Source organism: Falco cherrug, chromosome 19 (genome assembly GCF_023634085.1).
Source record: "Falco cherrug isolate bFalChe1 chromosome 19, bFalChe1.pri, whole genome shotgun sequence".
In the NCBI taxonomy this organism is placed as follows: domain Eukaryota; kingdom Metazoa; phylum Chordata; class Aves; order Falconiformes; family Falconidae; genus Falco; species Falco cherrug.
Window position 1 is genome coordinate 2,608,780 of NC_073715.1, and position 11,602 is coordinate 2,620,381.

Sequence of the window (11,602 nt, forward strand, 5' to 3'; positions counted from 1 at the left end):
CTCGCTCTTAGGGCGTGGGGGGGGCACGCTCACCCCCTTCAGTCCAATCCCAAGTGGGGGACACGGCGGGGGCGGGGCTTAAAGCATGACTGTCCAGTCGTGCTGCAGGATTTGTTGTAATGACAGAGGAAATAACCAATGAAGTTGCAAGTCGGCCGAGCCGGAGGTGGGGAGCTGTCGTCACGTTCTTATTGGTCAGGAGAAGGGGCGGGAAATGGTAACATTAACCAATCAAATGCTTTCATGCAGATATAGAGGCGGGGAGAGTTGCAATGGACCATTCACGGTCTCTATTTTGATGGCAGGGGCGGAGCCTGGCACAGTCAGCCAATAGGGACGAGCTTTGCGGGTATGACCAGGGTGGGGAGCAGGTGCCGCTAGGTGGCGCCAGCGCCTGCCTGTCGCATCCGGTTTGACTCGCGGCCGCTTCCGTCGCGCTGCCGGAAGTGGCGCCGCGCCGCGCCGCGCCGAGGCCCCGCAGCCGGGAACGGGCCCAGGCCCAGGCCCAGGCCCAGGCCCAGGCCCAGGCCCGGCCCCGCCATGGAGACCTGGGTGCGCTTCAGCGCCCAGAGCCAGGCCAAGGAGCGGCTCTTCAGGTGCGGGCTGTAGTGCCGACTCACCCCGGGGCCTCCCCGCCCCCCGCGGGGCGCGGCGGTCACGGCGGGCCCCTCCACCCCCCCTCACGCCGTGGGTCTCTTGCAGGGCCGCGCAGTACGCCTGTGCGCTGGCGGGGGACACGCTGCGGAGGAACGGGGCGAGCGCCGGGGTCCTGGCCAGCGTCCGGCAGCTGGAGGCTCACCTCAGCCTGGGCCGCAAGCGTGAGTGGGGGCGGGGGGGGAGCGGGGAGCGGGGCCCGCCGTGCCCTCCCCCTCCCCCTCCCCCCGGTGACCGTGTCCGTCTGTCCCGCAGTGCTGCGCCTGGGCAGCTCGGCCGAGGCGCTGGAGGCGGCGAAACGGGCCATCCACCTGTCAGACATGGTGCTGCGGTTCTGCGTCACCCTCAGCCACCTGAACAGGGCCATGTACTTCGCCTGCGACAATGTCCTCTGGGCCGGGAAGGCGGGGCTGGTCCCCAGCGTGGACCAGGAGAAATGGAGCCAGAGGTCTTTCAGGTGAGGGCTGGCAGCTGCCGGTGGGCCGCTCCACCGAGGAGAGCGGGGTTCCGTGGGTCCACTGCCCTGCGGGGGCTGGAGGGGGGGCAACGGGCTGGGCTGGAGGGGGGGGCAATGGGCTGGATGGGGTGGCAAAGGGATGGGCTTGCCTGGGTGGGGGGTGCTGGCCTGGGTGGCGGGGCAATGGGCTGGGCTGGGTGGGGGCGCTGGGCTGGCCTAGTTGGTGCTGGGCTGGATGGGGGTATTGGGGTGGGCTGGGCTGGATGGGGGTATTGGGGTGGGCTGGGCTGGGCTGGAGGGGGGGCAATGGGCTGGATGGGGTGGCAAAGGGATGGGCTTGCCTGGGTGGGGGGTGCTGGCCTGGGTGGGGGGGCAATGGGCTGGGCTGGATGGGGGGCAATGGGCTGGGCTGGGCTGGGTGGGGGCGCTGGGCTGGCCTAGTTGGTGCTGGGCTGGATGGGGGTATTGGGGTGGGGTGGGCTGGGCTGGGCTGGATGGGGGGCAAGGGGCTGGGCTGGATTGGGGGTGCTGAGCCAGGCTGGGTTGGCCTGAGTTGGAGGTGCTGGGCTGAGCTGGGGGCACTGAGCGGCCGAGTGCTGCATGCAGGGGCTTCTCTCCTCGTGCCCTGCCGATGACAGAGCGCGGCGTTGCGGGAGCTGCTGGGTGCTTGGCCCTGCTCATCCCCTCGGCCGTCGGTGGAAAGCGGACTCTTCCTTCCCGCAGGCGTTTTATTTTTGTGGCTGGAGACCCCCAGCCTCACAGACCACAGCCCCCGGCACTGTTTGGCCGCACGCTCTGCTCTCCCCCCATTCCTCACCCCTGTTTTCCAGGTATTATCTCTTCGCCCTTGTCGTGAACCTGAGCCGGGACGTCTACGAGATCCAGATCCTGATGGAGCGCGAGGCGGGTGGGAAACGAGCGAAAGGCAGCGAGAACGGGCGCCAGCTCCAGGCTGACAACGGGCTGCAGCAGCTGGGGCTGAGGCTGCAGGTCCAGCTCCGGCTTCTGATCCACGTCCTGCGGAACAACCCTCCTCTGCTGCTGGACGTGGTGAAAAACGCCTGCGACCTTTTTATCCCCCTGGACAAGCTGGGGCTGTACAAAACCAACCCGGGTTTTGTGGGGTTGTGTGGCCTCACCTCCTCCATCCTCTCCATCCTCACCATCCTTCATCCCTGGCTCAAACTGAAGCCTTAGCTGCCGTCAGAGCTTGCCTCTGTGCTCAAAGCCAGCGTAGGCAGATATTTGGGAACCCCGGGGGGGGTTTCTCCTGAGGCTGGGCTGTGACTAATGCTGACTGTCTCGGTCGCGTTGCGTGCAGCTGCGTGTTCACGGCACGCCTGGATGCTTTAACCAAACAGGCTGTGGAGGAGGGTGGAGGGACTTTGGCGTCGGAGCCGGCGGCGCTCAATGGACCTTGCTTTGGTTCTCCCTGTTGACTGTGGGGCCTGGCCAGCTGTTTTAGGGGTTTAACATCTCCCCTCTTTCTTTGGGGGGGGTCTCCTAACGCGGAGCCACCCACAAGAGAAACACCTGGGGCCGGGGAAGGCGGCCTGGGTCGCTGGGAGCGGGGTTAAGCCACAGGGTGGGGGTGAGTAGCGCTGGCTGGGTGTATCCAACACCTGTTTCGACACTTTATTTTCCTTTTAAGAACTCTGAGTGCAGGCAGAGGGGGAGTTGAAAGGACTTTGGTCGTGGATGAGGCGTCTCCAGCCTAGCGTTTCGAGGTGAACTCGGGGTGAGTCCCGCTCTGCTGGCTGGCGGTGGGTTGGAGGGGACGGCGGCAGCGTGCTTCCCCGTAGGAGAGCATTCCCTTGCCGGCACCTTCCCCGCGATCCCGGTGGGAAGCAGCGCCTGTAGGAGTCATGCCGAGCCCTGGGGTCACTCCTGGCCCTTCCCCGTGGATTTCTCTGTGCCTGAGAAAGGGACTTGGGCAGCCCGAGCTCTTCCCGGCTGCTGCGAGTGCATCTGCCTCCCTCCCCCTGCCCGGAGGGAGGTTTGTTTCTCAGATGTCCTTTTGAGTGGCTTTTTGTGGGATAAATCGGGGAGGGGACAGCTCCGTGCTGTGATTCCTTGCATCAGTTGTTCCCACCTGCTTTTCCCTCGGAGCTGGTGCTGTCACCTCACTGCACTTTCCCATTTTCCTTGGTTTCTGTGACACCAGATGACGGGCAGTGGGCTTAGCCCGGCTCTGGAGCGTGTTTTACTTAACCACAGGCTGAAGGATACATTCAGGGCCGGTGTTTATTAATATCCAGAGGTGGGATTGCCCTGAGAGGGCGATACGGAGGGAAGGAATGACCCTGTTTGTTTTAAAAACCCACTGCTGGGGTTTTTCTTGAGCTCCGTGCACAAAGCTTGGGCTTCACATGCTTCCAGGTACGTCTGCAGCAGCAGAGGCTTGTCCCTGCGCTGGGAAACCTCGCTCCGGAGCGCTGCCTCGGGTTTGTTAGTCCAGCCCCAGCTCCAGGACCCCCCCGGTGCTTTTTCATTCTGCATTTCCTGATTTTTTTGTGGGTTCGGGGGTGACACGGGCGGAGAGAGGCTGAGTCACCGTGGAAGGGTGGATGCGGGGGTGCCCGGAGCCGCGGTGAGAGGCAAGAGGGAGTTTTGTTGGACTGAATAATGCAGGAGGCGGCGGCGGGACTGGGGTGTCGCGGCTGCAAACTGGGAAGGCACAGGGCGAGGAATTCAGATCCCGGCATTCAGATGGTGAAAGGAGCCCCCCAGTTCCCCCCCCCCCCCCGGCTCACGGTGAAGGGCTCAAGCAGAATCTCAGCTTGGACTCGGAGACTTTGGACTCTCGGGGGAGAAGGTAAATCGGTTACAGGAGCGGAAGGCGGCCGGCCCTGGCGCATCGGTGGCCTCGGCATGCGGTTAACACGACGCTTGTACCCCGGGAGAGCGATGCCTGAGGCTGGGACGGTGCAGGGGGGGGGCTGCGCGTGGCTCCCGCTCCTGCCTCGCCTGTAAATACCCTTGTAAATAGGTGCCTGCGCCAAGCACGGTCCCGCGGCGCTTTGCAGAGCTCGTTATTAAAGCCCAGCTGCTGAGCCGCCGCCGTTTTCCTCCGTCTTCCTGATCCCGGTGGGATGAGCACGCAGCCCAGTGCGACCAGTCTGGCTCGGGATGGGGAGCTGGACTCGCTCCCAGCGTGTGTTTCCCAACATCCCAGGCAGTGAGTAACGGGGACACCCCGGGGGCTCATGTCCTGGCCCCCCCTCCCTGCTGTTTAGGGTCTGTGGCATTGCTGGGGGCACCCCGCTGCGCCGGCCTCCTGCCCCCAGCACTTTTTGGAACAAATTGGGGGTGTGGGGGCTTTTCCGCCCCCCCCCCCCGGCAGGACCCTGGGTCTTGCTCTGGCGTTGTCCCAGGAGCAGCAGCCGGAGCTGGCCCTTCTCCCACTGCGTTGCCCACCAGGACTCGGTGTCTCCATGGCCGGGGGGGGGGGGCGCAGAGCCCACCGTGCTGGGGGTGCGTGGTGGGGGGCAGCTCACCCCCTGTGCCCCTTTCGGCAGCGCCCAGCACCAGGGCGGTGGGCTCCGCTGGGATCTGGCCCGTGGTGGGGGGACGGTGGTGGCGACAGCATCCCGGCCACCGGCTCCGGCAGCTGCTTCTGTGGGGCTGGGGGCTTCCCCCCGGCACTGGGGGGCTCCTCCAGCTTCTACCGAGCCGTAAATTCCCCTTAAAAAAGGGAAAATCCTGCTTAATTGGGTGCGATCTTCGTTAACCGGTACCTATGGCTGGGGCTGGCGGGTGGGCCTGGGGGTCCGGGGGGCCTCACGGTTCTGCCCCGCAGCAGGACACCGAGCTCTGGGGCTCAGCGAGTTTCTGCGTTGCAGGTTGCTGCAAAGCGATTAAAAATCATTCAATTAACGTACGTTAGGTCTGGCTTCGTATGTGTACGTCGATATTTCATATTTAGATTACATCGCTATTACCGTTTAATTTTCTTAGTTTATTCCCTTTTCCTTTTTATTTCGTTTTCATCGTTTAATTGCTGTCATTTAATTTTCTGAGTTTATTCCCTTTTTTATTTCATTTTCGTCGTTTAACTTTCTGAGTTTATTCCCTTTTCCTTTTTATTTCATTTTCATCGTTTAATTGCCATCATTTAATTTTCTGAGTTTATTCCCTTTTCCTTTTTATTTCGTTTTCGTCGTTTAACTTTCTGAGTTTATTCCCTTTTCCTACTGATGTCGTTTTCCAAGCCTGTTCCATTTTCCGATTTATTCGTCCTTCGTTTTCATCCTTCATTTAATCTCCGCATCAAAGAGGAAAGCGGAGGGGTTGGGGATGATTTTGAAAAGGGACTGGGGCGCACTGGTATTCCCCCCAATTTGGGTGGGAATCTCGAAATTTTTCTGGGATTCCCAGTCCGCGTCCGCCGGCGCCTTCAGGAATCGGTTTTGCCGGAGCTCGGATTTTCCCTGCGCCGTGTGTCCCGCGGCACCTCGGGGGGGGGGAGGGGGGGGTTGTTCCATCCCATTTCACACCCATCCCACACGTCCCATTTTCCTTTGGAAGAGTCTGCACCCCCCCCCCCCCCCCCAAGGCTCCTCTGGGATTTTATTGGAGCGATTTTATTTTTTTACGGTAATTTTATACCAAACGCAGAGCAGGGAGAGTGCGGCATCATCTTTAATAACAACAAAATCCCGTTTTTCGAAGGATTTCTTGGGCTGTGGGCTATTATGAGAATAGGAATCGTACCTTGAGGGGGGCGGGGACTGGGTTTGAGCTACTAATTCCAACTAATTAGCATAATTAATTACTGAACGAATTACAACTACATCTGGTTGATGGCCGGAGCCAGACGCCCGCCTGCTGCCGCCATGTGCTTTCCCAGGTGAGAGAAACTCCCAAACTGACACCAGTCCCAGCAAACCTTCATCAGTGTTTAATTACCGTTAATTAGCTGGGACTCATCCTGCCAGGCAGGAGGGGCTGGGGACACACCCCCACCCCCCGCTGGAAAATGCTGATTTCGAGCATTTTTCTGCCCATTTTTCTACATCTTTGTACTTCCACACGCCCTTTGACAGGGAAAGCTGCCTGTGGGGCGGGTGGGGCGTCTTCGTTAGCTGCTAATTGGGGAGGGGGCTCGAGGCTGGGGCCCCCGCGGGTGCTGGGCTGGACACATCCACGGTGGGGGCTTGTGCCGGGAGAGACTGGGAGCGCTGGGATGGGCTGGATTGGGGGGCACGGGTGGACTGGGATGGCCTGGGTTGGGGGGCACTGGGGTGGACTGGGAGGGCTGGACTTGGGACACAGGGAGGGCTGGATTGGGGCTGCTGGGGTGGACTGGGGTGGCCTGGATTGGAGGCACTGGGAGGGCTGGATTGGGTGGCACTGGGGTGGACTGGGAGGGCTGGATTAGGGGGCACTGGGGTGGACTGGGGAGGGGCCTGGATTGGGGGGGCACTGGGGTGGACTGGGAGGGCTGGACTTGGGACACAGGGAGGGCTGGATTGGGGCTGCTGGGGTGGCCTGGATTGGAGGCACTGGGAGGGCTGGATCGGGGGGCGCTGGGGTGGGCTGGGAGGGCTGGATCGGGGGGCGCTGGGGTGGGCTGGGAGGGCTGGATCGGGGGGCACTGGGGTGGACTGGGATGGCCTGGATCGGGAGGCACTGGGGTGGACTGGGAGGGCTGGACTGGGGGCACAGGGAGGGCTGGGTTGGGGGCACTGGGATGGACTGGGAGGGCTGGGTTGGGGGTGTTAGGATGGACTGGGAGGGCTGGACTGGGGGCACAGGGAGGGCTGGGTTGGGGGTCACTGGGATGGACTGGGAGGGCTGGGTTGGGGTGTTAGGATGGACTGGGAGGGCTGGACTGGGGGCACAGGGAGGGCTGGGTTGGGGGCACTGGGAATGGACTGGGAGGGCTGGGTTGGGGTGGTGAGAGGATGGACTGGTGATACTGAACTAGAGTGGGGGGGCTGGTGACACTGGGCTGGATGGGGGCTGCTGGGCTGAATTGGTGGTACTGAGCTGAATTGGGGGTGCTGGGTTGATCTGGGGGGGCGGACTGGGAGCACTGGGCTGAGCTGGTTGTACTAACTGGGATGGGCTGGATTGGGGGCACTGGGAGAGACTGGGGGCGCTGGGGTGGACTGGGAGGGCTGGATTGGGGGGCACTGGGGTGGACTGGGAGGGCTGGATTGGGGGGCACTGGGGTGGACTGGGAGGGCTGGATTGGGGGCACTGGGGTGGACTGGGGGGGCTGGATTGGGGGGCACTGGGGTGGACTGGGGGGGCTGGATTGGGGGGCACTGGGGTGGACTGGGAGGGCTGGATTGGGGGGCATTGGGGTGGACTGGGAGGGCTGGATTGGGGGGCACTGGGGTGGACTGGGATGGCCTGGATTGGGGGGCACTGGGGTGGACTGGGATGGCCTGGATTGGGGGGCACTGGGGTGGACTGGGATGGCCTGGATTGGGGGGCACTGGGGTGGACTGGGATGGCCTGGATTGGGGCTGCTGGGGTGGACTGGGATGGCCTGGATTGGGGCTGCTGGGATGGACTGGGATGGCCTGGATTGGGGGCACTGGGATGGACTGGGAGGGCTGGACTGGGGGCACAGGGAGGGCTGGATTGGGAGGGCTGGACTGGGACTGCTGGACTGGGGGCGCTGTGCCAAACTGGCGGTGCTGGGGCCGAGTTGGGGGGACTGAGCCGGACTAGGGGAGCTGGGCTGGGGGGGTCCCAAGCTCCAGCCCCCCCATCCTGCCCCACCGAGGGCTGCCCCCCTGGGTGCTGAGCGGGCTCGGGGGGGCTCTGGGGTGCCGGTGGCGGCTGGACTGGACTGGGCCGGGCTGGCGGCGGGAATGAGGAAGCCTTTGGTACTGGGAGGGTTCTGGGGGGTGGGACGGGGGACGCCCACGCCTCAGTTTCCCCACGTGGGCCCTGGCAGCGGCGCCGTGGGGCGCAGGTGTTTGGGGGGGGCGGCAACACACCAGCGACACCCATTTTTGGGCCAATTCCAGGTATTTTTCCTTTTTCACGGAAGCGGGGGGGGGGGGGGGAGGGAGCATTTTTAAGACGAGGCGAAGTGGCCCGGGGGGGGGGGGGCTGTGGGTGGCCCGGGGGGGGCTGTACCCCCTCCGGCTTCGCCGCCTGGCCGGGACAAATCCCCAACTGTTTTTCTTTTCCAGTTTCCTGTTTTTTTTGTTGTTTTTTTGGGGTTGTTTTTTTTTTCCTTCCTGCCCCCCCCCACCCCCCCCCGAATGAAAACACTCACACACACACACACACCATGTCGGTGCAGCTTGCCTCGCTGCAAAAAAAAAAAAAAAAGTGGATTTTTCCTTTTTTAAAATATTTTCTTTATCCGGATTGGAAAATAAAACCCACCTTAAAAATCAGCAGCAAAGCAAAGGGGGGGGGGGGGGGGCTGAGCCTGGGGGACCCCAGCCCCGCTCCCCCCCCGCCCCGGCTCAAGGAGGAGGGGGGTTGCACTGGGTGCTGGTGCTGGGTTGGGGCCCTCGGCCGGTGGGATCTGCTGTCCCAAATCCCACGGGATCTGGTCTGTAAGTCCCCAGGTGGTTGGTCCCTGGGCTGCCCACCTCGAGCTGGTGTAGGGAGATCCCTGGGACTTGATCCCTGATCCCCCCCCTGCCCCGGGGTCCAATTCCCCTGGGATGCAGTTTCCAGTCCCCGCAGGGGTATGGTCCCTGATCCCCCTGGGATCCACTCATGTATTCTCTCACCCTGCCCTCAATCCATTTCTTGATCCCTGCGGTGCAGTCTCAGATCCCTGGGAATCGGTCCCTGATCCCCCTAGAATCCAGTTCCCAGCCCCTCTGGGATCTGATCATCAACCTCCCAGGACCAGTCCCTGATCCCCTGCAGATCCCATCCCCAGCCCCCCTCAGATTTTGTCCTCTATCCCCCCTGGATCCATTCCCCTTGGAATCCAGTCCCTGATCCCCTGCGGATCCCACCCCTCAGCCCCCTTAAGATTTTGTCCTCTATCCCCCTGGATCCATTCCCCTTGGAATCCAGTCCCTGATCCCCTATGGATCCCACCCTCAACCCCCTTAAGATTTTGTCCTCTATCCCCCTGGATCCGTTCCCCTTGGAATCCAGTCCCTGATCCCCTTGGAATCCAATCCCCCCCAGGATACAGCTCCTGATCCCCTGGGGATCTAATCCCCAAACCCCCCAGAATCCAATCCCACCCCCCCCACACCCCCCCCAGGGATCAATCCAGTCCCCGATCCCCGGCGATCCAGCCCCTCTCTGGGATCCAGTCCGTGAGCCCCCAAGGGAGGAATCACCTCTACCCATCGGGTCGATCCCGAGGGATCGGGGTGCCCCCCCGCTGACCCCCCCCTCTCCGGCCGCAGGTGGGATGCCCGGGTGTGTGCCGTGCCGGATGCCGGCGGCAGTTTGGTGCTGGGCGCTGCTGGTGCTGGCGGGGGGTGGGCAAGCGCCGCCGCCGTGCCGCATCGACGCCGCCAACCGGACGGGGCTGTGCCGGGGGCAGGACCTGGCGCTGGTGCCCCCCCGGCCTCCCCCGCGGCCCTGCGCCACCTCGACCTCTCCTACAACCGCCTGCGGGAGGTGGCGGCGGGCGCCTTCGCCGGCCTGACCCAAGCTGCGGCACTTGGACTTGGCCTACAACAGCATCTCGCGCATCGCGCCCGACGCCTTCCTCTCCAACCTCCTCCTGGAGCACCTCCGGCTCTTCAACAACTCCCCTCGGCTCCATCCCGGCGCCGGCGTTGCGCCCGTTGGCCAACCTCCGTTGGCTGGACATGTCCAACAACCCCTACCCGCAGCGCCGCGCTGGACGGCGCCTTCAGGGGGCTGCGGGCGCTGCGGGAGCTGTCGCTGGGGGGGGCCGCTGCTGCAGGACATCTCCCGGGGGGACTTCGCCGTCTTGAAGGACACGGCGCTGCGCAAGTTCGCCATCAAGTCGGCCTCCGGCCTGCGGCGCTACGAGGCCGGGGCCTTCTCGTGGCTCAACACCACGGAGCTGTGGTGCGACGTGGCCCTGGACGGCAGCGCAGCGGGCTCTGCCGGTGATGCTGCGGGACCTGCGGGGCAAACCCCTCGACTACCTGCGCTTCCGTAACCTCTTCGAGTTCACCTACTACACCGGCGACGCCGACCCCTTCGCCGGCTTGGCCGAGCTGCAGATCACCAAGTTGGTCTTCTACCGGGGCAAGTTCAGCGAGAACCTCCTCCGCTTGGCCCTGCTCAACGTCCAACGCTCCCGCATCTGTGAATTGGCGCTGGTGGCCATCGACTTCGCCCCGCTCGCCGTGGCAGAATGGCTCCAGTGCGGGGGGCGACCGCCCCACGGCTCAACCGCCTTGTGCTGCAGGATATCAGCAACCCCGATATCCTGCGTTTCGACCGGACCTTCACCTGGCTGAGCGGTGTGGGCCGCCCTCTCCATCATCAAACGTCAACTTCAACTACGTCCCCTGCGACGTGTGGGGGGAGTTGCGTAATGTGAAGACCCTTGGACATCTCCGGCAACCGCCTGAGAGACAGTTACATCTACAACCAGCTCTGCCACTACCAGGGAGTCATGCCCAAGCTGGAAAACTTCATTTTGGCTTCCAACCAGCTCCTCAGCCTGGCTGTGGTGGCCACCTTGACCCGGACCTGGCCCCGGCTCAACCGCCTTGACGCCAGCCACAACAGCTTGGGCAGCCTGCAGGAGACGTGCCAATGGAGTCCCCAACCTTGCGCTGGCTGGCCCTCCACCACAACCAGGTGACGGTGGACACCTTCAGGTGCCTGCCCACCACCCTCGAGTACCTGGACCTCTCCTACTCGCAACTTGACCCGCTTGGACATGGACTACTTCAGCCAAAGCCCCCGGCTGCGGGAGCTGCGGTTGAGTGGCAACAAGATCAAGTTCATCCCCTCCGAGTGGAGGTGCCTGCGGCTGGAGGTGCTGGCAATTGACGGCAACTCCTTCGGCATCATCAACCGCGGCTCCTTCGTCAACATGCCACGGCTCGTTAGCCTGGCGGCTGGCAACAACCCCTACCACTGCACCTGTGACCTCTACCTCTTCCTGGAGGAGACGCGGGCGATGGGGGCGACCCACCTTGGCTGACTGGCCCCACAACTGGACCTGCTACCACCCCGAGCCTCTGCTGGACACGGCCGTGGCCACCTACACCCCACGGCCCCTAGAATGCAACGTGCCGGCGCTGGTGACAGGTGGCGGTGGCCAGCACGGCGGTGGTGGTGGTGGTGTGCGCCGTGCTCTGCTGGAAGCTGGACGCCGGTTGGTACCTACGAGCCACGTACCGCTTGGTGCGCGCCAGGTACGGCAAGCGGCCGGCGGGGCACGGCGCGGCGATGCTCCTACCACGCCTTCATCTCCCTACAGCCGCGCTGACGCCGGTTGGGTTCGCCAGGAGCTTCTGCAGCGGTTGGAGAACATCGTGCCACCCTACCGGCTCTGTATCCACGAGCGGGACTTCACGCCGGGTCGCTGGATCATCGAGAACATCGTGGAGAAAC

At 63.4% G+C, this 11,602-nt stretch overlaps 2 protein-coding genes across 2 annotated transcripts in view; both read left to right on the forward strand.

The window, feature by feature from the left end:
- Nucleotides 1-465: 465 nt before the first annotated feature.
- PEX11B (peroxisomal biogenesis factor 11 beta) lies at nt 466-4,991 on the forward strand. Its single transcript, XM_055696836.1, has 4 exons — nt 466-596; nt 703-818; nt 910-1,111; nt 1,942-4,991. The coding sequence occupies exons 1-4, from the start codon at nt 541-543 to the stop codon at nt 2,306-2,308; spliced, it is 741 nt and encodes a 246-aa protein (XP_055552811.1). The 5' UTR covers nt 466-540; the 3' UTR covers nt 2,309-4,991.
- A 4,497-nt stretch (nt 4,992-9,488) lies between these two features.
- Nucleotides 9,489-11,602, forward strand: part of LOC129734336 (toll-like receptor 2) — a 2,991-nt gene continuing 877 nt past the window's right edge. The window contains 15 exon segments of the mRNA XM_055697226.1: nt 9,489-9,611; nt 9,711-9,812; nt 9,814-9,894; nt 9,896-9,949; nt 9,951-10,121; nt 10,123-10,369; nt 10,372-10,514; nt 10,517-10,582; nt 10,584-10,799; nt 10,802-10,912; nt 10,914-11,168; nt 11,170-11,295; nt 11,297-11,439; nt 11,441-11,462; nt 11,464-11,601. Of these exon segments, the coding sequence (XP_055553201.1) occupies nt 9,489-9,611; nt 9,711-9,812; nt 9,814-9,894; nt 9,896-9,949; nt 9,951-10,121; nt 10,123-10,369; nt 10,372-10,514; nt 10,517-10,582; nt 10,584-10,799; nt 10,802-10,912; nt 10,914-11,168; nt 11,170-11,295; nt 11,297-11,439; nt 11,441-11,462; nt 11,464-11,601 (1,998 nt within the window).

Bases quoted from the DNA above. Each gene is read 5' to 3' on its own strand.
- PEX11B (XM_055696836.1), top strand. From the start codon at position 541: ATGGAGACCTGGGTGCGCTTCAGCGCCCAGAGCCAGGCCAAGGAGCGG. The intron at 597-702 runs GTGCGGGCTGTA...GGTCTCTTGCAG, and splicing joins GCCAAGGAGCGGCTCTTCAG to GGCCGCGCAGTACGCCTGTG. The intron at 819-909 runs GTGAGTGGGGGC...TCTGTCCCGCAG, and splicing joins CCTCAGCCTGGGCCGCAAGC to TGCTGCGCCTGGGCAGCTCG.